The 25808-nt window shown below is 36.3% G+C and overlaps 3 protein-coding genes across 3 annotated transcripts; 1 reads left to right on the top strand and 2 right to left on the bottom strand.

Annotated features, from left to right (window-relative positions):
• Window positions 1-3773: 3773 nt before the first annotated feature.
• Window positions 3774-5237, top strand: LOC113278738 (UPF0481 protein At3g47200-like). The gene is made up of 2 exons (XM_026527496.1): window positions 3774-4412; window positions 4494-5237. The coding sequence occupies exons 1-2, from the start codon at window positions 3774-3776 to the stop codon at window positions 5235-5237; spliced, it is 1383 nt and encodes a 460-aa protein (XP_026383281.1).
• A 283-nt stretch (window positions 5238-5520) lies between these two features.
• Window positions 5521-11152, bottom strand: LOC113280976 (probable methyltransferase PMT5). Its single transcript, XM_026529604.1, has 9 exons — window positions 11038-11152; window positions 9970-10817; window positions 9643-9778; window positions 9176-9416; window positions 7746-7971; window positions 7469-7635; window positions 6997-7300; window positions 6414-6546; window positions 5521-6156 (listed from the first exon to the last, which is right to left on the bottom strand). Exons 2-9 carry the CDS (start codon window positions 10488-10490, stop codon window positions 6007-6009), a joined length of 1878 nt encoding a protein of 625 aa, XP_026385389.1. The 5' UTR covers window positions 10491-10817; window positions 11038-11152; the 3' UTR covers window positions 5521-6006.
• An 882-nt stretch (window positions 11153-12034) lies between these two features.
• LOC113280975 (transmembrane protein 208-like) lies at window positions 12035-16865 on the bottom strand. The gene is made up of 6 exons (XM_026529602.1): window positions 16709-16865; window positions 15733-15848; window positions 13733-13926; window positions 12971-13055; window positions 12445-12510; window positions 12035-12356 (listed from the first exon to the last, which is right to left on the bottom strand). Exons 2-6 carry the CDS (start codon window positions 15814-15816, stop codon window positions 12264-12266), a joined length of 522 nt encoding a protein of 173 aa, XP_026385387.1. The 5' UTR covers window positions 15817-15848; window positions 16709-16865; the 3' UTR covers window positions 12035-12263.
• Window positions 16866-25808: the final 8943 nt, after the last annotated feature.

The raw sequence follows: 25808 nt of genomic DNA, 5'->3' as shown, positions 1-25808 counted from the left end.
AAGAAGAAGAATCGTCTGCTCGTAATTCAAAGTATCAGCAACTGAAGAAAAATTGGTTTAACTTAGTCCAAAACAACAGCAACGATGCTAATCGTTCTCGTGAGGCTGATGTTAGGAGAGTTTGTGTTGAGAATGGTATTCCTTTGTCGAAGTACCAATTCCCAGCTATCCCTGAAAATGTTCCAATCCCTGATATCCAAGTTACTGATGAAGAGGATGATTCTGAAGAAGAAGTCAGCGATTCTGAGTTTGAGATAAATGAGAAAGATTAAAATTGATTGCTTCTTCTTGTTATAATATACTTGTAGATTCTTGTAAACTCATCTTTCATCTTTTTAATATGATTCTTCTTTTCTTCGCTTTATATTTGTGCCTTCTTCATATACAAGTAAGATTATCAAAATGTGGCAAATAACACTTCTTTCGCATCCCCATTCTTGCCTCTTGTTATTTGTTGTATCTTTGATTATACCAAGATAATTGATATCCTTTATCCAGAGATTCTATTGGTGCGAGCATATGGGAAACTTTGAGAATTAAATTTATATTATTCGTGAGGTCTTATTTGTGCCTTCCTATGTAAAGGTCTTATGGTGCCTCTTTTATGTGCGATGAAATCGCAGGCAGTCATGACACCATAGTGTATTGACCCATTGATCTCATCTTACCATTTTCTCTTTGTATTATTTCCTCTTCAGGTTAATTCACATAAATATCTCAAGTCTTACTACTCCCATGAGTAAAAGTCTTGGAATATTTACGTCTTTTGACACAATTCAACTCCCTAATGGAGGGTGCCGTCCTTATCTTCCCCCTGGTTGCCCCTTCAAGGAAGCTTACATCTATATGGTTAATATTATGGCTCTTCCCATCCGGCTTTTCAACGACCAGTTGATTTCGCAATCTCGCATACACTACCTATAAGGTTTATGGCAGCAAGATCGCACCCTAAGTGGAGTATCTTCGGACCGAGTGCATCATAGGCAGGACTTGTCAAGAGTGGCAAGGTACGCTCCAGATGTCCCGGGCACTCTTAACTCAACCGTGTACCTCGGCGCCCTGATCGAGTTTCTGCACTCCTTATGAGAGCCTTTCTCACCTTAGTCTCTCAATCTAAGATTAGTATCTTAGACTGAAAATTTAAGGTATCCCTCCCGGATGAGCATTATCGTTTAATTCTCACCCCAAATCTCCACAACTCAAGTTCCAGGGTCGGTGTAGCCTTCCCTTGAGTCATGCCTTCTAGGTCTTTCCAATTATGACGTGCTTTAGGTCTTACTATTTTCTTAGACTGAAAATTTAAGGTATCCCTCCCGGATGAGCATTATCGTTTAATTCTCACCCCAAATCTCCACAACTCAAGTTCCGGGGTCGGTGTAGCCTTCCCTTGAGTCATTCCTTCTAGGTCTTTCAAATTATGACGTGCTTTAGGTCTTACTATTTTCTTTTTCGATTTATGATATGGTATCAGGATTTATCATCCAGAGCTGTTTTCTAGCGCCAAAAATGTAGTTATAAGAAATCTTACAACTACACTCCTCTTAACCTAATTGTTTCTCTATGTAATCATCATGTGAAATTATCTCATTGATTGAATATATTCAGATTATTTACAAGATTGATGGAAACTTACAATAACACTTTTGTAGACTAAACTCACTTTCTCTCTCTTACAAGACTTGTGTTCGAATCCTTTACAAGACAACTACTCTCTTCTTTATACAGGGGTTTACATAGTGGATGACAGCTAAGAATTCCTTTATTTTCTGGATTTCTGTGCGACATATTCGCTCATACACAATCGCTCATCTTCGCATATCTTACATCTTCGCATAACTCCTCACACTTTACCCGTGACTTTGCTGACATCATCTGATGTGACATCTCAATTTGCTGTGTGCGATATTCCTCGGGTATGTTGTATTCTTCATTTCGCGTGATTTTTAATATGTGCGATATTTAACTCCTACAATTAACACTCTTCTGGACCTTTGGTACTCTTTCTTACTTGCATGCTTTAATCTTTTCTACATCACCACTAGCAGCGGTGATGCATATATAGGTGAATTTCAAATTGGAATTTTTTTCAAACAGTGGTGTATACACTATATTAGTATTGTGTGAGCGGGATATACGAAGGAGATTATTGAATGAGAAATATGAATTTTTGAGAATACGAAGGGGATTATTGATGAACAATACGAATTCAAGGGGATTATACTTAAAGGGTTAGCAAGTCCGAATGAGCCCGGAGGGGTAGATTTATAAAGAAAAATAGATTTTTTATCAAACTTCTAGGTAACTGAATTTACCGACTTTTTCAACTGCCAAGGGGTACGTACCATTAGAGCATCTCCAACAATGGGTGATAAAAATCCTATGTGGAGTTTTTATTTAGATCCTTATTTATGGGGTCATATGTACGTGGCAAAAATAGCAATGACTTTCTCATGGACTATCTCTAATAGTGGGGGTCTTATTTTGAGGATTTATTTTTCTGGATAATGATAAAATTGATTCATTTTTTCCTATTGGTTAAGAAAAAATTATTTAAAAATAAAAATTTAAAATATGGTTAAAAAAGATGACGTGGAGGTCATTCCCAAGGTCTAAATAAGACTTTCTTCAAGACCTTCATATTTATTTTGACACCCTTCCTACTTAATAGGACCCACTGTTGGAGATGAATTTAATGTAAATGGGGTCTTATTAATATAAACTAATAAGAGTTGGGTCCCACTAATGATTTTATTAATATAAGTTGGGTCCCACTAATGATTTTATTAATATAAATTGGATCCCATTAACGATTTTATTAATATAAATTGGGTCCCACAAGATTATTTAATAATAAAACAAATAATAAACAAATGGGCGACATCCTACCTGTCTCCAGCGACATCCCCTATAACTCGGGCGTCATCCAACCTGACGCCAGAGATGTGGCTGATGACTCGCGTCTTTTCTCCTGACGCGCGTCGGTTTGTGTGTCTCGGTGTTCAAATGAACAGATCAAAGTTCATTTGAACACTCATTTTTTTGGTTTGTTCATCCCATAGTGGGATCAAAATGAACAAACTTGGTGTTTGTTTATCCCATAAGAACTGCTCTTAATATCTACTTTAATTAGTTTAAATAAAGAAGTACGTACCAAAACCCAACATGTTTTTCCTCTGGTCAATAAAGAAGTACCAAAACCTGCCGTAACCTGACTGAACAAAGGTCGCACGCTGAGACTCCCAGTAGTGATAATCAACGACACTGTAGTAGTGCGCAGAAACAGCTCGACCCTTGGAGCAGGTAATGGGCAGAAACAACTGGATGAATACTGTAGGGTTTGATGCATTTACCTTAATGTTGATTGCTACGTAGTTTCGTTTACAAGTTTTATAAAGAATAGAAAGAAGAAAGAGTAAGCACTTTGAATGATTTAAGACTCCCACAATTAGAATGTGATCATAGTAAAGAGGCGGCTGCAAGAGGATTCAAGTTCAAGATACCCAGTCTTTTTTTTTGTCTTTTTCATCACTCATTGCTAGATTATTGAATTATTGGCAGGCCTTTGCTACAAATGTCACTACAAGTATCGAATAACATGTACGAACTACACAAAAGAACAAAACATGTACGAACGAATCAATCATTTCACCACTGTATATTAAAGCTCTGGCTATTGCAAGATTATCCATTGCATGTAATCATTAACAATAACATCACTGTCTTATCATTCGAACCTTGAACCCCGATCCCTGAACATGTCGTCCTCGATATCAATGTCTGGAATCATTAGTAGTGACGAAGCTGAGCATCATCAGGAAAGCAGTAACAACATGCACAATAGTAAATGGGTGATCGATGTGAAAGAAAAGCTAGATAAGTCGAATGAGGTGGATGAATGGAAGAAGATATGCATTTACGGGATACCAGTATGCGTCAAAGATCTGAACCGGAAGGCTTTCAAGCCGCAAGCAGTGTCTTTCGGTCCCTACCACCATGGAGATAGTCACTTGAAACAGATGGAAGAACACAAGCACAGATCACTGCTCTATTTCCTCAAGAGATCTAACAAACCCATCCAGTCTTACATGGACGCCCTCCATCGAGTTGGTAAGCACCTCGTTGATTCTTATGACTGGTTTGATGAAGCAAGTGATGACTACCGAGATCAATACGGCAACTACACCGACCAATTCTTGCAGCTCATGATGCTGGATGGTTGCTTCATGCTTGAAATTTTACGAACGGCCACGAACACCAGTGATGATTATGTTTCCAATGACCCAATCTTCAGTTCCCATGGTAAACTAAACATAATGCCTTACGTAAGGAGGGATACGCTCATGCTCCAAAACCAACTCCCAATGCTCCTTATGGACACTTTACTTGCTGTTGAAAATGGCGGCAAGCCAAAGGTATTATATTCATTACAATACGTATGATTCTTCTATTCAGTTGTAATTTCTAGTTGATTTTAAATTCTCACCGATTAACAGGAGGAGGAGTTCCTAAACAAGATCATAGTTAAGTTCTATACCCAAAATATGCTCACCCGTAGCTTGGGCAAATGTCTACATGTAGTAGACGTATACAGGAAGAACCTTCTTCAAGAGCCACGACACAAAGTACTTCATCAAACACATAGTCACAGGAATGATGAGACCGTTGAAAGTAGTTTTGATATCATCCGTTCAGCAAGGGAGCTTTACGAGACCGGAATACGTTTCAAGACTAGTAAGACCGCGAATCTGACGGACATCTCCTTTCGCGGTGGAGTCCTGCGACTCCCGGAGATTCTGGTGGATGACACTACCGAATCCACTTTTCTAAACCTGATGGCCTACGAAAGGTTCCATGTAGGTGAAGGAAGTGAGGCTACTGCTTACATTTTCTTCATGGACAGAATCATCGATTCGGCCAAGGACGTTAGTCTCCTCCACTCTAAAGGAATAATAAAGAATGCGCTTGGGAGTGACAAGGAAGTTGCAAAACTTTTCAATGAGTTGTCCAAGGATGTGGCGCCAGATGATAGTCTAGACCACGTGCACAAGGAGGTGAGTGACTACTGCAAGATGAAGTGGAACGAATGGCGTGCTAACCTCGTTCATACCTACTTTAGAAGCCCGTGTGCCGTTCTTTCCGTTCTCGCAGCTACTTTCCTAATGGCTCTCACCATAATTCAGACAGTATACGCCATACATCCTGCGTCACCTTTGCCTGGTCCTCCTCCATCTACTTAGCTAAAGAAGAAGAGAGAAAAAATAAGAAAAGAAACTGCTCCTCCGTCCAGGCCTGGTCACTAACCAAATTCTCTTTTAAAACGAAGTCTAGTTACGAAATTTACTAGGGGCGGGGACTGTGTGTGTGATTTACCCAGTGCTAGTGAGCTTCTTGATTGATGTTTCATTTAAAGTTGTAGTCTTAATTATGCATTTGTGATTTGCTTGAGTTATATATATGGAATTGAATAGAATTCTCCAAACATCGCGGGTGCCCAACACTCTTGTAAGCAACAATAACAAGTTACAAAACAAACTTTATATTTCGTGGCTTCCGCAACTAGCACTGTTTTTCTCAACAAAAATAGTGTTCCTCGGTACAATTCCATGTATACTCGTAACGAAATACAATTAGAACAAAAAATGACAAGAAAAACAAACGAAACAAAATGTGAAAGAATTGCTACAAATGACATCAAGAAAAGAATTTCAGGTAATCACAGAGGGAATCCTTTCCCATTCAACAGCTTTGCGTGGTTCCTCGTTTTCTACATGTATCTAGTACCCGAAACTGCTCGACACTCGCAAGCAAATAATGATGAGGAAAAAGTTGTATCCAATTTATTCTCTGCCCAAAAGAAAATCAAGTATTTTCTTCACTTTTGAAACACAACCCTACTTGCCGCACCATTCTGATTCAGATCGTGACAGTGCAAAGATAGCCCTACTAGTTCGAACAAATTACCTCGGATTCTTCCTCGCAGAAGTGATATATACGAATTTAAACAAGTCACTTCTTCCAGAATGGCTTTTGGCAAACTAGTAACCGCTGGTCATTATCATTCTGCAGTTCAATGACTCGTGCTTCCCATCTGATTTGTGTAGCAAGAGAACGTGCTTTCTCTATAGCTTGAAATTTATCACGTAGGACAACCCACCCCTAACAGCCATAAAACTTTGTGTAAAAATCACAATGAAACCAAAGATCCATAAAATGCACCCTTTCAAACAAAATAAATGCATGCAGTTCAAGCAAAGCACATGAAATGCCACCACAGACAACGAAAATGCCTGGGATTTCAGTTACCGATAAAATTGTCGTAGAACAAATTGAACAAGGAGTTGAGAGAATACAACAAATTTTATTTAATAAAGTTTAGAGCTGAAGAACGAGATGAACCAACTCAAGTGATTTACCTCAGGGCGCAGAATACGGTCCATTTCCAAGAATAAATCTGAAACTTCACAGTTTTCTGACTTAAAGTATGTAAGGAGCCCATTCGCATGAAGCATGTCATATGTTCTGGGATATGTGGGAAACGGTTCACACCTGCACACAATTAATGAGGTTTATCAGATTTTTTAACACTACAATTCTAGAAGGATTACCTAGTCGTCGTTATTAGCAAGGAATTTTCCATTAAAGTTGGTAGGGGGTCTTAGGTGGAGAAAGAACCTATCTACTGGCAAGGTGTCACGTACATGTGAAGCATGCTATAATGAGATGAGGATGTAAAGCTCAACGCATAACCCTTAAGGGTAAGGAAGACCCTTCTTTTCTTTAAAAAAAAACACACACATAGCCCAGTCAATAGCTACGTGATGAGACAAGGAATTGGGGAGAGACGACAGAGTCAATGTGCTAATCCTTCATGTCACTGTTGAAGGCATCTTTTTATACATCTTGAAAGGCCTCGAGTTTAATAGCCATTAAATACTCAAAAGGACAACCTAGAGGCTCCTGCACTATTTACTGGATTAAAAGCAAAAGTGATCTTACCAATCATGTAGAACACCAGCAAAACCTCGATCAAGTATGATTGAAAGAGTATTTGCGCTCCTAATTGGGACAACATTCATAACCCAAGCTGACTTTTTTTCTTCTAGAAGTGCAACATTCAAACCTCCGTAATGAGCATTCATGTCCATCACATTACGTATCATGTTAAATGGAGGTAATGGGTCTTCATCACCAGGCCTCTTTGGATGATCGGAGAAAATCAAAGGCGTCAGCAACGACCAGTAGTTCCTCAGAGCTGACCTCCAAAGCTCCGTGTCCTCTTGAAAATCGTCAGGCTGTATTCCTGCGCGAATACATGAAAATCAATACACTAAAACAGCACCAAGGTACTGCTCTGACCATCCCTGTATATTATTTAAATAAAGTAGTGGCCCGGGAGGATTCACATTTGTGGGAACAAGTACTGGAACTCTAAACTCACAAAAGCACTCTGTTTCAGAACGATACTTTCCATGTACTTCAAGCTCGGCTGAGCTCAAATGAGAACCGGCAGACCTGTTTTGTATGGGGATCCACCGTTTGCTGGTAGTTCCACTTAAACACGATCGTAGAGGTTGATAATAAGACTGACCATCAAAATCTGCTTTACAAATTGGAGGTGTACTACCACCCTCCTTGCTACATTGGAAAACAGAAGATTTCACATTAATTATATAGTGTGACGAACATTGGTTCTACAAATTATTCAGAGAGGAGAAAAGAAGAAATTTATTCAGCAATGTCCTTACCGAGATGCATAACATTGAACATCTGAAGTTTTCTGCCAAACAAAAGTCTCTTCCTGCTGAGCCAGTAAACTCCAGCAGATACTTTCAGTGAACTCCTCAAGCGGTGTGGATACAGTCACCTTTTTTAAATTCAAAGAACCTCCCTGAGGATTAGTTGTAGGCGATGTCAAAACAAAGTAACCTCCAGGCTTGAGCAAGCGGTCAACTTCAATTAGAAAAGCCCCATCTGTTTCACAGCACACTGTCAACTTGAAAGATAGTAGTATAACACATATATTTCATCATACCAACATAATGCATGTCTTGACTAGTTGTTGCAACAAGAGCTGGCTACTAAATTCTCGATCTACATTAGTTCTTACCCCCAGTAATGTATACTATTTTACATCTTAATTTTGATTTTTATTCTAAAACTTGACAGTAAAGTACATCCTCACTTGGTTAGGAGTTATGACCCACAACATGGTAGACAGCATGTGCTTTCATTGTTGCATAATAATGCAATTGTTCAAATGAATGTTATTTTATTGATTTAGTAGAGTATCAGCTGACAGCAATTAATATATAAACTGTAAATTTTTAACAAGGGTGACACAGGAAATGTAAGGCAACGTCTAGTACCAGGCCATGCATGACACTGGAACTGGTAAAGTGAGCCATTTTTAATATGACAGCAGGTATCCGCAGCAAGTTGATGAAAGTTGATTCGACATCTTGGATGCTGATATCAACTTTAACCATAAGTGAACTGTCCGTCAAGTTACCAATTGATATAAACTTGGAAATCTTATATGTCCCCGAATGTCTCCCAGTTAGTTAGTCTAGCAATTGGGTATAGATACCATAACTCAACATTGGGCACCAGGTTTCTCAAATGCACGTTTTCTCATGACAATTCGACATAGTATTCCTGCAGCCCTGTGTCTCTGTAAAATGTGACTAGAACATTATAATACAATGGTGGAGCTTTCCTATCTAACTCTGAAACTGAATGGTTTTCTCGTCCGATAAATGCTTTGCACGGGAAACTGCTAAGCTCGACACTATTCCCTCCATGCACCAGATGCATAGAGGGACTAGACTTACTGTACTGCTGGAGACACTTCATATCAAGTTGATTCTAGTTACAAGTATTCCCCGTAAACAATATAGATTTGTCTAGAAGGAAACCATAGAATATAAGACTGTTTCAGTGATAACCTATCATCAAGATGGCATGCTTTTGACATCAATTTTAAGAAAGCAAGGCCATGATAGAAAACAGCTTAACAGTTCTGCATATGGTCCATAAGATAAGAAAACAGTTCTTCCATTTTAAAACACTCTGAAATTTTGGGGGGGTGGGCATGGAGAGGACAGCTATGAAATTAGACTCAATTAAGAGACAAAGAATTTCTTAATAGGCTAATACGAAACAACTCAAAATGTACCTTTCTTGTCCCAGGTGATACCACACTGCGCGCAATGAACCATGTCAAACGACAATGATGGATATGGTAATTGTTTAGAAATGAAGTCACCGATCATAGCTGGAAGACCTCTTTCAAGAGCCAGTTGGACTTGACTCCCAAACACTTCATACGCAGCAATACAGACAGTCATTAAGTTCAGTGACAGCAAATGAGCTCCAAAGCTACCAAATCCACAACCAATATCAAGTACAGTTTGCACCTGTAAATAGGCACCGAGGTATTAGATCCGCAAAATATGCAAGAAAGTCCCTAGGCGTAAATAGGAATAAGCGAAAAGTGGATTATTTTGTTTCCAGTGCGACAAAGGAATTATAAAGTATCTAAAAAATTGTTATCTATGCATAGTTATGGTATGGCAACTCCCTATACCAACTGTTAGACCATCAGCGATTCAAGGAGTAAAAAGTCTGAAAAGAAAGACTTACTCCAGCTTGGCGAAATTCGGCGTCACTCCCCAGACCTATCATCTCTGCAACCTGGCGAGAGTAATCTTTCACACCATCAATGTTCATACCATCCTCAGAATGAAAAGCAATTTGATTTTCTTCTAATAACATTAATCTACAATGTATCACAAAAAAACGATTAACCATCAAGTAGAAACCATCCTTTAAGCTTTGAAACACCTGATACACTTTAACTTTCTCTGGGTATATATTGGTGGAAATCATTGTACGACAGGTGCTATAGTAGTTGTTTCATTTTCATAACGGAAAAGGACAAAATAAACAAGGAATTATCAAGAAATGCACCTTTTAGTCATGCTTCCAGAAGAGAGGAATTGGTCTTTCGTTATCTTGACATTGCCACTCCATATAATATCCTTCCCAGCTGGCCATCTCAGTGGTATCTTATAGTCCTTTGGAGGCCGCACCAAACAACGTTGCCCCACGGATGAAACCTCACAATGCCGATCGAATTCTTCCCCATCATGAAACCCAGCTAACAAATTTGCCGATACATTATAACAAGGAACATGATTCTCTCTATCCTTACCACATAACTCAAACTCTCTTGTATTAGTTATCCCTAACGAAAGCGATCTTATCTCCAAGAAATCACTCACTGCTTGTTCTTTTAACCTTCTGTAGTTGTTATAATAATCCGGTATCGCGGACGTATCCAAACCCTCTAAACTTTTCGAAGAAGTAGATCCCAAGACTACAATTATCACTACCACACAAACAAAACACAATAATAACAAACTAAGCGGCGGCGTCTGTCTACTACGGCCAAAATTGACAATGTGTTGATTCGACGAAGAGCTTCTCATGTCCAAATTATTGAACCAACAACCTACTCTCCGAGTTCAAAAAAAAAAAAAACCTATTCCTTCAGCCTTGATAATATCATACAGCTCAAAAATGAAGTGTCCAACATGAAGAAGATCTGAACTAAATTCCACCTTTACAATCACAAATTCGATCAATAACAACAATACTAACACCAATCAGAAGAAGATCACCGTGAATTACAACTAGTACGGTTCCGATGAGCCTATGATTCAAAGTAAGACACTCCTCAATGTGTACAACACATACAATGTTTGAGACTTTTAGTTGCAATCAAGGTTCCAGCCACAGGCATCCTCCAGAAAAACCTGAAAATGTAGACAACAGAGAGAGATCCAGAGCAAATTGGTGAATGTAACTCAAACAGGTAATGAATGAGATCGATTAATTTAAGATCAGATCCAATAAAAAATTTGATGCGAAATCAAAGAACACAAACACTAATTTTGATATAAATTCATATACGCCACTTGAATTAATTACTGAGATCTAATAATGATTGATGTGCAAAAACAAATATATACATACCGGAAGGAAGTTCGTTGCAGTGTAATAACTGTTTGTTTTTTTAAAAGAGATCTTCTTCAGAAGAAAAAAATAGAGAGAGAATGAGAAGAGAGTGAAATAATAATAATAATAATAATAATAATAATGGTTTCAGTTTGTAGCTGTTAATAATCAATGGATCGGTCGGATCTGAATTTGCGGAATCAAAGAAAGAAACAAGGTGCGGGTGGGTGGGTCAGTTATGTCTGATTTCCCGATTCTGAATCGGGATAGTTGTTTTTCAGAAGTTTAAAGGTTGCCTGAATTGGGTTATCTAGGCATACCAGTTTTAGGTCTGTCGCTTTGGGAGGTAAAAAAACGGTAAGTTTTGATAGATTGTGTAAAAAGAACATTTTACCGGAAAAAGAGTTTTTTTGGCAGAAGAACAGATATAACTGCACAGTTATGGTAATGTTTGTGACAGTGTTATAACGGTTTTTCTTAACTTCTTCTAAAACGTTTTTCACTCGGAACTGTTTTTTTTAGTTTTGCTCCTCCTTTCCTCGGCCATTTGTAGTGCGCTTCTTTGGTGTAAATAAAAAGGGACTTCTGGCCTTTTGTAGTTTGCGTTCACTTTATTCGCACAGTATAAATCTGAGTGGAATTTCGGGGACCATGCCAAAATAAGGTCACTCTTTAGCGAACCAAGCTATCCCCTATCTTCTCACTCTTTCCTAGATAATCTTGAAATTGATTTTGTTGTTGGGATTTAAATTCAGTAGATCATTTTCTAACGCAGTCCTTGAAGGGAAGCAGAGCTGCTATAAACAAACAAATGGTGACCGAAAGGTAGACAGATGCCATGATCTTGCACAGCTCTAGTCCCCACCAACCATCAATTAAGTTCGCTGCATTAGCAACAATGCAACCTATGAAGATTGAGCTTCTCTTCAATGATATGAAGATTGAGCTTCTCTTCAATGAATTTGAGCAGTAAAAACCAAAAATTACACACGGGTAACTACTGTCTTTACAGCTGTTCAATCAAACCTTCTAACTTGGTATCTGACTCTACAGAAACAAAGTTTGGAGAACGAATGCTAAAGTGAATTCATGAAATTGGCAATGGATAATCAAAATAAATGGTAAAATTGCCTCTTTAATATTCAAGATAATCCGTACATATTTTCAGAGAGCCTTGGCAACTTTTGAACTAAACTGTATTCTATTACTTGACTAGTTAACCCGGAGGCTACCCAAAGGGAAACCTACTTACTCCTTGTCTTGACGAATTTGGGTCTTGAAGCTTTTTTCTCCAGCTTTTCCCTTTTCTTCCTAGTTTTCTCATCTTCCAGGACTCCCTGTACATATAAAAATGCCACAAAACCATTGTAATGAAACTAGGCATACTATAAACACATGGTAATAGACGATTTAATAAAAACTTACCTCTGAATCATGAGATAGAAATCCTTTTGCAAGACCAGAAAGTTTGTATGCAGCAAAGGCTGGAATCTGGCAAAAACAGAAAGCCAGAAAGGAAAATGCCAATTAATTACTACCTATGTGTTGTAGGGTATGCTGGCTTGGTTCTGAGTTTTGACTCCCAACAGAGCTTCAAGTGACACAAAACCCTCTGAGAGAGTAAATCGTGATCACAAGCTTTAAAAACCAGGTAATACCACCAAGAAATAATTGTCCAAGTCGTTCTCTCAAACTTGGAAACAAATTCCATTTGGTCCTCCATAACTAATGTTTCTCAAGCTTGAGGAACCTGGAATTCCCAAGGCACACAGCGGTGAGGTCTCATGGCGACACGGTGACAATGAGTGCTTCATTGAAAATGCCAAGATCCCTTCTTGACACTAATGAAACATCTGTAACAGTACTCAAATTGTGCATCATGCCTAGTAGTGTACTCCATGTTGAGTGTCCTAACTCCTATATTAGAAAAAGTGAAGTGCTTATATCTTACCACCAGGTATGTGTACCAAAATTTGCCGGAGAGGATTGACATTACTTGCACGAAGCTTGTTATATAGATGACGTCATGTAGATAACTGCAACAACACATCAATATTGGTCATGTACATCTAGATGTTACTATTAGGTTGGAGCAATGTACAACTCATGTATTCATATCCATACTCGACCAAAACTTGAATTATGAGCAAAAAAACTCAGTAAACTTTCTAAAAGATATGATAACATCATTCGGGAAGTCATGCATTGAGGTGTTTTTCATATATGAAGAGGCAAGAAATTAGCAAATTATTCCAAATATCGGTGAGTTTGCTACCCATTTCAAAGGACCACAGCTTCAAAAAATAGTCAAAACCCTTTAGAAAGTCTGAAAAACCCATTTTCCTGTTTAGCACTGAGAAAAACTCAAGAAATTTATGTTGCTTCATGTAGCTGGAGAGAGAAAAGGAAGAAGTCCCCTAATGTAAAGACAATGCTAGAAACATGTATGTTGCAACCACAATAAAGTCCCTATAAATGGGTCTGCTAATCATATGATACAAATTCAAATTTCCACTTTAATTTTTTGCCAATGCCTCTTCCCAAAATTCAGTACAGATCATAAATTATACTTTGCATTCCTCGTACTTAATATTTTCAGGATTTTTTTCATTGTTATGTGAAAAAGGCAAATAGAGAGAAACAGACAAGGTTACATGATCATGCAGTAGAACATTTGAGAATAACAAAAGCCAAGAAACCAGGGAAGGTATACCTGCAAATTCCACCAGTGCTCATATCATAACCCCCATCTAGTAGCTCTCCATCATCATCATAAGATGGTTCTGCCATTTGGGCAAGTTGCTTGTACGAAAGGGCATAAGCCGCTGATGTCACAAGGAGGCCAACGAAATGTTTCCAGGATACTGAAGAATGAAAGATGAGCAATCTTACTATGACATAAATAACCTGCACATTAAGAGTTTGGAACTTCACAAAATTAACAATTTGATCTCTACTTAATGACCTTCTGAAAGAATTTAAATGTTGAAGATTCAATGAATTTGTTTTACTCATATCATTCACATCAATAATTGGAGGATTATACCCGGTTTTAACTGGAACAGTGCCAAGTAGGCCTCAAGGAAAGAATATCCACTTCTTTAATCATGTTGATGGCCCAGGAATCAAGACCATGGTTTAACAACTCAGATTTATCTATTAACATTAACTTCAAATATAACGCTCACTTCATTACGATACTCAGACTAACATATAAAGTCAAGAATCTCAAGATGAACAGTTGAGATGTCCCTGCCTAAAACATTTAACAAGACTGCAGTCCTACTAACAAGCATCTTTTGGTTCCACATCCTACCCAAAGATGACCAAGTCAAACAACGAAAACGAAAATCCAATAGCAGCTGAACTACTTATCCATGGTCACCACCACTTTTACCAAACTACAGGCGAAAAACATGCTTGCACGCGCGCAGGCACGCACACACAGAGACAAACATATATACATGTATAGTGATGCAAGATAGATAACAGATAACAATTGACTAGTTGTTCCAACTGTCAGTCTCCAACTTCGGTACAAATATCATTACTAAATCAAATGAAAGTGTGATGAAAAAAATTAGGTCGACTAGGATAACAAAGTGCAACAAGATTTAACTGCTCATCATAAAAAGAAGATAATACAACACACGTATTATTATTCTCCACCAATAAGATTTGAATAGTTCATCAGCATCTTAAATGCGATGAACATGTTTTTTCCTTCACTTATAAAATAAATAAGGTTCCCCCTAGTCAAACATCAAGATGGGACCTTCATGCACAATACTCAAGAATTGGTTGATGATTCTAAATCATATACGAGAATGTTTCTATACTCTTTGTTGGAAAATCTTCGACCATATCTACTAGAGTAATGTTTTGTATTATTCAGATGTAAACAAGAATTGGTATGGTGAACCTGGTGAACCTTTTCTTTTTGCTTATCTCACTTTTTGGCCTGTTTTTTTATAAGAAAGGTACTACCTTAGTTCAGTAAGGTGGGTTGGACTAGAAACACTATGCTAGCTCAAAACACTACTCCTCTTCCAGACAGCTTTACAGGCCCCCTGTAGAGATTTAATACAGAACGCCCCCCTCTAGAGATTTAAAACAGAACGCACCCCTCTAGAGATTTGATAGAGAATCCCTCATCTAAGGAAAATTTTATCCAAGCAATGGAAGATGTTCTAATGTGCAAGTGGATCAGCGCCATCTAAAGTGTTCATTCCCCAAGCATCACTACAACTTTTTCCAAACCGCACCATAATAACAGCTAAAACTAACAAGGACAGAAACCCGGCAAATGTTAATTCCGCAAGCATAACTATAAATTTTCCAAACCCTATCAGCATGAAACAAATGTAGAACTTTAGTATAATAACTGCTAAAGCGGAACAAGTCTATACTTGACTATGTCACTCTTTCCTCACAAAATCAAGCTAAAAACAGTTTATCCTAGCAGATCAACTCACTGCTAACTTATCAATGAACGTTTTACGGTTAAAATTTCAGTTCCAGAGGTTAATGCACATATCAACCCAAGAGTATTTAGAACATTATTTGTAACTAATCATGTTTGTGTCAAATTGGACAAGGAATAAACTTTACTGAAACAGATATAATACTGAAGTTCAGATTTAAAAACTACTGAAAATAGCTGAGAACTAAAAAACAGACATGAGCGAAAGAGAAAAGTTAGAGACTAATTACATTGCAGATGATGATAACACGAAGAAGCTTGGCCATGTGCTTATTGTTTTCTTCTTTCCGCTTCTTCGCCCCCTGGTTAGCCATATCTTTTGACTTTTAAGTCAAATACTGGATCCCTAAAAAGAAAATTAGAGCAAAGTTAGTGATTAATTACATTACCAATGATGGACAATAACTTCGGAGTCTTCGATCAATACAAATGATTTAAGATTTGAAAATGCCATACATTGCTGGTAGAGAAAACAATAAAATTAATTGAACCCTAAAATTCATCAAAACTAAATCCAATTCTAGTATTTGCAAGATGCGCTCTTATTCACACCATTACTCTGTAAATGAATTTGTCCACGTCTCACTGGGAAAGGTCATACAGACTCCAAGGTCATAAATTCAATCATGATTGGTGATATATACTAATCACACAAAATTAAGAACAATTCTGATCAGAAACGGAATCAAGAGTTTTATTTCAACAAAAAAAAAAACACTAATTTGCATTCCAGCCCAATCCGAGAAATGAGATTCAATAGTACAGAATAGATAACCAAAAAAATATATATATATAACCACGAAAAAAGTCAAGTCACAACCGCAAGCATTTCATGTCTACAGGTCTCCCTACACATCCTATGTCTGTGATAATATCTCCCTTCCAATCTTCATTGTGGCAGAAGATGATTCTTATCATGGCAACAGGATACTTGTACACAACGCACAAAATCAAATAATTCCCTAACCTGTTTCTTATCTTCAAGCAACGCAAATTGAATCAGCAGTGAATCCAGTAAAGTAATCAAAATTTATATTCAACGTCTTCTGATTTCTCAGATTATTTGATTTCCACATAAATTCACAGAAAGTAAATCTAAACCTATACTTGAAGATTATAATAATCAAATCGTAATACAACTACTCTAACATTTAAAATTTGATTTACACTCTCACAATCCATAAACACAAGTCCTGAAAGTTTTACCTGGACTGACGGACGACGGAGTTGTAAGGAGATTCGAGACAAGTCCTTTCTTCTCCGCGGAAAGAAAAATAGTCGGAGAATAAGACAGACACCACCATTATTATTCGTTTCAAATCAGGGTACCATAGATTTCTTTTCCTCTTTCTTGCTAAGGGGCGATTCTTGGTCATAAGACTCATAATTAAACAAAGTCTAAAATGAAATAACATAGCGAAAGAAAATGGTACCCCTTAACACAACTTCTGACGGAGAAACGAGCCCACACAACTTCTGACCGAGAAATGAGACTACAACTTTTGACCGAGAAATGAGACCACAACTATGGAATCGCGGGTTCTATCCCAACTTGGAGCAAGCATTTTGTGGTTACTAATTTTCTGGCAACTTACGTGATGAGATCAACTCAATGGATCAAATACTAAGTTAGCGAAAATATCACAGTTGAGTTGCTGCAAACAAATAAAGATACATTTGAAATGAAATTTGCAGGAAAGATCATATACTAAGTAACTAAAGATATTTCATAAGAGCATATGTTGGGGAAACAAAGGTATGTTGGTAATACAAAAGCCAGTAAGCAGATAAGCTAAATATGTGGATATCTTTGTTGAACAAATAGCTTAGTAAAACAGACAGTATAGTGTAAGTAAATAATACTAAGTGCAACTAAATTAATGAATCACACCAAAGATTACGTGGTTCGGTTAATTTTAACCTATGTGCATGGGTAAAGATATTAAGTTTATTGTTGATCTTGTTACAAAGGAATGGAGGAACTCCGTTGATGAATAAGAATGAAGTTTTTATAAATCATAGAGATAGAGTAGAGAGAGTCTCCTCCTTCATTCTAACCAACCCAAAATTCCACGTTCTCTTGAGATAAAGTTGGGTATTTATACATCCCTATGTGTCTGGGACATCTTTATTTTCCTTTATTCCATATGTTCATTTGCCAATATGATACTTTCATTAGTCGTTCACCTACTCCCGCCAGAGTGTGCCAAGTATTCCGAGCCCACGTGGTTGAAGAGCACGCACATTCATATTTGATGTTGTGCAGGCTGCTCATCCACCTCCGACAAACACATACACACGGACGTGCCTATACTATAGTGTGTATTGTTTAATAATCAAGCAATCTTATTGTTGTTATGTACTCTGTTGTCGCATACTAAGTTACTTCCTCCTTTAGTCGTGTGTCAAGCGTGGACAGAGATATCCTAGTAATTTAGAAGCTTAAGAAGAGATGTAGTGTACGTCATAGTAGTATATTAAGTTACTCCTTCTTTAATTTTGTGCCACGTGGAATAGTAAATTTTTGGTTTTTAGAACTTTCAAGAGGATCTTTTCTTGGATATACTTAGGTTATATAACTAAGAATAAAGGATTTCTTCGATTGGGCATTACTAATTACTGGGTTTATAAAGTGTAGTTCATTCTTCCTCTGTAACTCAAGTTGCAGGGTTTTCCAAGTCAATGTTCATTGCTCTTCAAAGCAAACTTTTTCAATATTCTGACGCTCAATTTTAGGGGAATGTTAGGACAAGTAGATATTACTATATGCTGAATCTTGGCTTTACATGTGTTCAGCATTTTCAGTTCATTTCCAACTCATCTACAATTGTATAGTTTTAGTCAACAGTGTGACTGTTAGAGTCCTAATTATAACGAAGAAATCATATATAAGCTTCTTGATCTATGTATTTCCTTCATTTTTTTTCCATACAATTGTTGACAGATAAAAACATTTTATCCATGTTCTTTCAGTGAGAAATGGATAATAAAATTTAACATCGAAAATAACAATACAAAAAAAAATGACGACCTCACAATTATCGGTCATCACGAGAAAAATTAATTTAGAAAAACATATGAATAACATCTCTACAAACATAGCTCATTGATCTCCGTGGATATTCTTTTTTGTTTAATGTTTGATCAACAATCACCCATACAACAAAGATGAACTAAACTTAAAAGATAGGGAACAAGAACATAAAAACATGAGTTTATTTATGAATGTATTTTCACATATTGAGTTAGAGCTCATTTCTACATGATGCATACAAATTTGAAATGCACAAAAAACAACTAAATATAATAAAAACAAGATAACTATTGTATTTTCATTATATACTCGAACTTTTCAAGATGATTGCACTTTAACTAAAGATAAAAGAAGAAATCTTCGTTTCGTTTTGCTTATCTATGATCAAATTGATCGATTCACACTAATATTTTATGTTTTTATGGTTTTGTAATAGTTGTCTTTAATTTAGATAAAAAAATATAAATGGGTTTATTCGTGCAATAAAAATGACTAATTTTTAACAACATAACATTTATAATCAAACTAAATATCTTTTATATAGTTATTCAAATATGTTAAAAAAAGAAAAAAAAACTCTCCCGATGACAATATTTTGAAGCTTAAATTTATCTTTCTATTTTTGGCCTCAAAATTGTTTTTCTTAGTTAAATATAATAACTTTAAGTCAAGGATGTTTCCACTCTTCAAAAGTGGGGTTTAATTTCTAGTTTCTTGTATAACTTTTAGTGACGGTCTCGTCGTTTACATGGAACTTTCTAGCAGTCTTTCAACTTATCTCATATAGTAGAAACACCTAGAACTAGGGCTGCACATGGTTCGGTTTTTATCGGTTTTTGGCAAAACCTAAACCGAAACCAAAGTACTCGGTTTTCTAATAATGAAAACCAATGAAACCATATAGCATATTCGGTTTCATTGGTTTCGGTTTCTACTCGGTTTTGTTAAAAGCCATACGGTTTTTGGTTAACCGAATGATTTATAAACAATAATGTGCCAGTGCTTTATAGTTTACACAAACAGTACACCCAATACTACAAGCGGCAGAAAAGTTTACTGACAACATATCAGAGGAATAAATGACGAGCAACTAAAATGACAGCAAAAGGCTTTAACTCGAATAATCCTCCTAAGAGTCCTAACCATTCATTAACTACAATTCATCAGTGTGAAAAGATTCATTCTGCTATGGTCACTATTAGTCGGTTAACCAATTGGTTTTTGGTTCGGTTTTGAGATAAAACCTAAACCGAAACCAATACTTTTGGTTATCTGAAACTGACAACCATTAATAAACCATAGCAATATGGTTTCGGTTCGGTTCGGTTTAAAATCTTCGGTTTCGATTTTCGATTCTGGTTCGGTTTTGTGCAGCCCTACCTAGAACCCCTAAAAAGTATAAAAAAATACATCAAGAATCAAGGATCTTTAATAATACTATAGTTCGTGGTAGTAGACACTCTTTTTCGTACATGTATTTTAAAATAGTATATGCAAAGTACGTACGAATTGGTTTGTTGGTATAAAAATAGTTTAAAGAGGTTGGTGGGAGTAAGATCTTGCCATCAAGCCTTGTTCATAATAGATTGTTGTTGCATTTTTTGCCGCCAATTGTCATGACATCCCGTACAGTTTCAAGAGGTACAATCTGGCGCCAGTTGGATGTTTGCTTGATCCAGGTAATAACCACTTTGTGTTCCTTATCAGCAGGATCATACTCAAAGTAATTCCACGGTCCACGACAATATTCAATCTTCTGAATCACATAATCACCATATTCATTTATACCTTATATTTCCTCATGTGAATTTTCATGTTATTGTTTAATCACGGATTTATCGAAGGTGTTGACTGTCCCGTTCTCGGATTAAACACACGAACAAAACATGTGTTAGGTTTCATTAATAAAATTAACCATTGACGGCTCAAAAAACGTACACAATAGAGAGTCCTGGTATAGATATATACTTTGAAAAGTTGTTACTCTCCCTTCAGATAGTAACAGGAGGAGAAAACACGAAGTTGAGTCCATCTCCGAAAAGGAGACACCACCCTCACAGACGCCAAAATTACATGTTTTTGATCGGGTGAGGTGTTAACCAGTGAAGCTTTGATATGTATGTATTAAGGAGTCACATTGTTTTCATACACACTTGAAACTCATGAGTGGTTTTACAGGGACCTTAGTCAATATTTCAAAAAGTAATACTCATTGCCCATAACAAGATGACTATTACAACCCGTGAGAGGAGGTAATTAAGTTAGGTAATAACTCATTACCCGTAACCCGATGATTCTTATCTTGGCAACATAATACTTATCCACAATGAAAATTTTCAAGAACAAATTAACAACTCCCTAACCCGTTTTTTACTTACAAACAACATGAATTGAATCAATAGTGAATCTAGCAACGTAATCAAAATTCTTGTTCAACTTCTTATAATTTTTCAACTTACCAAAATAGTCGATTTCCAAATAAATTCATAGAAAGTAAATCTAAACCTAAATAAATTTAAAGATTATAATAATCAAATCGTAATATAAATATTTTAACATTTAAAATTTTCTTTTCGCTCTCACATTCCATAAACACAAGTCCTAAAAAATTTACTTGGACTTGCAACGGATTTGTAAGGAAATTCGAGACAAATTCTTTCTTCTCCATAGAAAGAAAGAAAGTCAAAAGATAACACATATATCATTATTATTATTCATTTCAAATCTGGGTACCTATGATTTTTATTTTTATTTTTATTTTCTCTTTAACAATTTCTGATTAAGAAATGAGCACACATCTTTTAACTAAGAAATGAGCCCACAACATCTGACTGAGCGGTTCTGTCGCAACATGGTGCAACCAATTTGGAAAGGATTTTTTCTTGGATATAGTTAGGTTATATAACCAAGAACAAAGGATTGCATCTTAGTAGGAAAGAAGAAAAAAATTAATGGCACCAAAGAAGAAGTTAATCCAATCATTGACCCGTGGGTACTAATATTGGATTATATGCTAACAAAAAAGACTGAATGAGAAACTTATGGAACTGGAGTATCTATATGATACTAAAGAATCGATAACTAAGCAATAATATAGAGATAATATAATTGAATTAGGGGAAACAAACACTAAATACTTCTACGCGATTACACTTAGAAAACGTAAATAAGATGATATAGAAAGCATGTTAAATGGTCATAATATAGGAACTAGAAACATATCAGAAATTAGTAATATATTAACTAATTATTTAAAATCTCTTTTTACCGAGAATATGGAAGAATCTCCCTCCAGTGATCTCATTAATGATATTGCTCTCATTATCTATTCCCTAGGTAACTCTAGAATCCTAGTACCTCCAAGTAAAGATGAAATTCTCTTAATTATTAAATCATGAAGCCTAATAAATCCACATGCCCTGATGATTCCCAGTTATGTTCTTCTTACATAATTGGAAAATAGTTGGCTCTAGTTATACTAATTGTTAAGAACTTCTTTTCTAATAAGCTAATGCACCCTGATTTAAATAAAACACATCGTTTCGTGATTCCTAAAATAAAACAACAAAAAAATTCTAGTTAATTTAGATCAAAAGTACTTTGTAACACTGTTTATAAGGTGATAGAAAAAAATTTAGCTAACAGAATCAAACCATTTCTGGAAAAAAAAATCTCTCTTTATCAGTCTGTTTTTGTCTCCTAACCTCTAGACAGAATTATGATAATATTATAGTGTCCCATAAGATCATTTACTCTTTTAAGAAGAAAAAAGTGAGAACAGGAGGTCTAGGGATAAAATTGATATGTCTAAATCTTTCGATAGAGTAAATTGGATTTTTTTTCTTTATTCTTTGAAGTATTTTGGTTTTAATGAGGATGTATGTTTTCTTATAGAGCAATACATTTCTACAACCTCTATTTCAGTTCTTTTAAATGGATCACCGTGGGAAGTTTTTAAATCTTCCACAGGGTTGCGCCAAGGCGATCCTCTTTCCCCTTACTTATTTATAATATGTATGAAAAAAAATTGAAGACTTTTTCTCTCTCAAGAAGACAAAAAACTTTTACGTGGTGTTAACATAGCTCCTAAAAGTGATCCTATCTCGCACCTTTTCTTCACATATGATTGTTTGCTTTTTGTGAAAGTTGATTTAGTGGAACGTGTGAATTTATTAAAAATAATAGAATCTTTAGTAAGACTATGCCAATTTATTATTTAGTAATAAAGTGCAACCCAAACATTAGAGAACGATCTCTGAATTGCTAAAAATAAACATACTAACCTTAAAGACCTATATCTAAGAGCTCCTGTTTTCATGGATAGATCCAAGATTAAAAAAAAGAAAAGAAAATTGACCCATCCTTGAAAGAATGGAAGCTAAAAAGTCTGGAAAGGTATTGTTCTCTCTCAACCTAGTAGATCAATCTAAAACAGAGTTGTTCTGTTCAGTATACCAACCTTTCAAATGGGGTGCTTTGTTCTCCCAGAGCAAATAACAAAAAAATCAATGCAATACAAAGAGACTTCTGGCAGGAAAAAACCCTGTATCTATAGGTATTTACCGAAAAGCTTGGCCGAATATTTGAAAACCAATTCAGAAAGATGGTTTAGGTTTTAGGGATGTACATAAATTCAACTTAGAAGCGAAGTAGCTTGGAGATTAATTAAGGAACCAGACGCCTAATGGGCAAAAACTATGGGTCTAAATACTTTAGATCTAAATATCCTCTTAAAGCAAAGCCTCCCGCCAATTTCTCTTGGAATTGGAAATGTATTAGTCAAGGTTTGGAACTAACTCATAAATTCAGTATACGTATGAGAAATAGGTTAAAGTCAGAGCATCAACATTTGGAATGATAACTGGATACATTTTCTAAATGGTAACTTATCTACCTTATGTAATCCAACTAATAATCATCTTACATTGGTTTCATAATGTAAGATGATTATGAAACCGTACCCAAATATGTACATTTTTTGGTTCAACAATAGTTAACCAAATGGTTAACCATATGAGTACTTTCATATCAACCATATTCTTCTTTACCATAACTAGTTCAAATGACTCAAATGAACTAGCTAGAGAGTTGTTCAATTGTAAGGAAATCTTATGTAATTACACAAGACACAGTCGAAGCAAAAACGATTTGATTCACTCGAATCAGTTCATGAACTTTATAGCCACGGTTTGCAATTTGCGTTCCTTAGTTTATATAAATATAAGTTCACGAACAATCGTCTTTAGATATAACCAACCCAAGTTCGCGGACTTGGTTCAAAATTTCTGGTTGAGATGAGTGACCATAGTGACCAAAGAGATGTCTCCGAGTCTTCAAAATTTATGTTGAATCTTCTCCAGATGTAACTTTGGATTCACCATGGATGCACCTGCAAAACATCTTGTTCCGGCATGGTATTCATAGTTATATCAATGTCGGCGCACCATATTTTCATGTACCATGGAATACTTAACCAACACAGTGTGCCGGCGTTGTTATCGGTCGTCCATCCATGCCGGCATTTGTTAGAGATTTTCATAAATATTTTCCGCTATCCGGGGGGTTTGGGAAATTTTTATTTGTTGAAATTTTTCTGGTTTTAATCAGTCCACTGCCGGCACAGTCAGTTAATTCTCGAGCATCTTCTAACGGCATACTATGTTGTTTAAATTTGTTTGCCGGCACATGATGTAAAGCATCCAGAAAATTGAATCTTTTTCACTTTGGTACTGGCATTGATAGATTTTTATCGAGCATGCCGACATTGAGTTACGCATTGAATGTTAGTTACCAAGCATGACGGCACCATTTTTCGGTGTGGTCTCCATCACTTCCGGCGATGTGAAAAAAATTTATTTCCGACACGGTCTTCATCACTACCGGCATGGTATATACCATCACTTCCTGCATGGTCTTCATCACTTCCGGCATTGTTTCATCACTTTCGGCATGGTCTTCATCACTTCCGAATGTAAAATAAATAAAATTGTTTTCAAAGTGGAGAATATTTAGATTTCAAATCCCTAACCCTAACGAGAATGCCGGCAGTGAAGATGGAAATGGGGGATATGATTTTGTTGTTCGATTTTAGGTTATTAGTTTTTATTCTGAGGGAAGGGTGCTTTAGTATTTTTACCCCCAAAAAAACACCCCTTAGCAAACACTATTAGTTGGGGAAGTAATTTATATGTCCCAATTAGTTTTCATATCCCCATATTGCACTTCTTTAAGAAATTACTTGTTATAACACGAGCAAAATATTCCAGAAATTAGATAGAGAGAGAGAGAAACAAAGAATATTTTGGTGGGCACGGAAGAAACCCGATATTTTGGGGGTTTCTCCTGCAAACCCTAGCTTCCAATACCAAAATTCGCCATGAATTCTTCTCCAATCATAACCTAAGCTTTTGTTCCTCCGGCCCCAGATCGGATGTTGTTATCACCAACTTACCAGAGTATGGTTTTATTGTATGGATGGTTAAATTATAGATTTTAAACTGGAAAATTGTTGATGTTGCTGCCTGATTGATGTCTTGTATGTCCCACCTCGAGCTCTCTTTCAACCCTGAAGACCAGGATCGCTTCAATCGGATTCTTACATCCCAGTCAAGAAATCAATTAAAGATTGAACACTGTCTCTCTCAAGGTATTTTACTTAAGCTTTGAAATTGATTCTGATTCAAGATGTTTCTTCTTCTATTCGTCTTGTTCCACCGGATTTATCATACCAATTCCAAGGTATACTGTTGCATACTCTCTCTGATATCATCAATCCACTAAAATTGTCCCAAAAAATTTGTTTATTAGGAATTGCAACCTCATCTCTCTAGATGGCACCATAGTATTAAATCGCCGGATCCATGAACTAATCAAAACATACATGCTGCTGTAACCTTTTTCATTCCCCCTTTTTAAGTAAGCCTTGATAATTTCATTAGTTGTTCAAACACGAAACTTAGTTCTCGCCTTTTCTGGATTGTAATCATTATGCCTTGCCTTATTTTGTGTGATTGTTGCTATAAATTAGACCCCATTTTCTCAAGAGTTTGCTTTCTCAAACCATTAATCCTAGTTCCCCTGCTCTTAGTCTCTTGTGTGCTATTTTTTGCTTGTCGTTGTCTGTATTCCTTTGTTTCTTGTTTAGTGTTATCATGTATCGTTGGCATAGAGCTAGCCAGTTTAGGTCTCTTATTAGCTCAGGTGAAGAGTGGAGGCATAAGCTTGTTGGTGGTTTTCTCACCAGGTTAAGTAAAAAATCTTTTGATGTTAGAT

The sequence above is a fragment of the Papaver somniferum genome, chromosome 5 (genome assembly GCF_003573695.1).
Source record: "Papaver somniferum cultivar HN1 chromosome 5, ASM357369v1, whole genome shotgun sequence".
In the NCBI taxonomy this organism is placed as follows: domain Eukaryota; kingdom Viridiplantae; phylum Streptophyta; class Magnoliopsida; order Ranunculales; family Papaveraceae; genus Papaver; species Papaver somniferum.
The sequence above is the reverse complement of the archived record's forward strand: the minus strand, read 5'-3'. Positions and strand labels throughout refer to the sequence as shown.

Coding starts and splice junctions, on each gene's coding strand:
- LOC113278738 (XM_026527496.1), top strand. CDS start 3,774: ATGTCTGGAATCATTAGTAGTGACGAAGCTGAGCATCATCAGGAAAGC. Junction 4,413..4,493: donor AAAATGGCGGCAAGCCAAAG/GTATTATATTCA, acceptor ACCGATTAACAG/GAGGAGGAGTTCCTAAACAA.
- LOC113280976 (XM_026529604.1), bottom strand. CDS start 10,490: ATGAGAAGCTCTTCGTCGAATCAACACATTGTCAATTTTGGCCGTAGT. Junction 7,972..9,175: donor TATCACCTGGGACAAGAAAG/GTACATTTTGAG, acceptor GCTGTGAAACAG/ATGGGGCTTTTCTAATTGAA. Junction 6,157..6,413: donor ACCGTATTCTGCGCCCTGAG/GTAAATCACTTG, acceptor TATGGCTGTTAG/GGGTGGGTTGTCCTACGTGA.
- LOC113280975 (XM_026529602.1), bottom strand. CDS start 15,816: ATGGCTAACCAGGGGGCGAAGAAGCGGAAAGAAGAAAACAATAAGCAC. Junction 13,927..15,732: donor GTGTTATCATCATCTGCAAT/GTAATTAGTCTC, acceptor CTTAATGTGCAG/GTTATTTATGTCATAGTAAG. Junction 12,511..12,970: donor TTTGGTACACATACCTGGTG/GTAAGATATAAG, acceptor TGTTTTTGCCAG/ATTCCAGCCTTTGCTGCATA.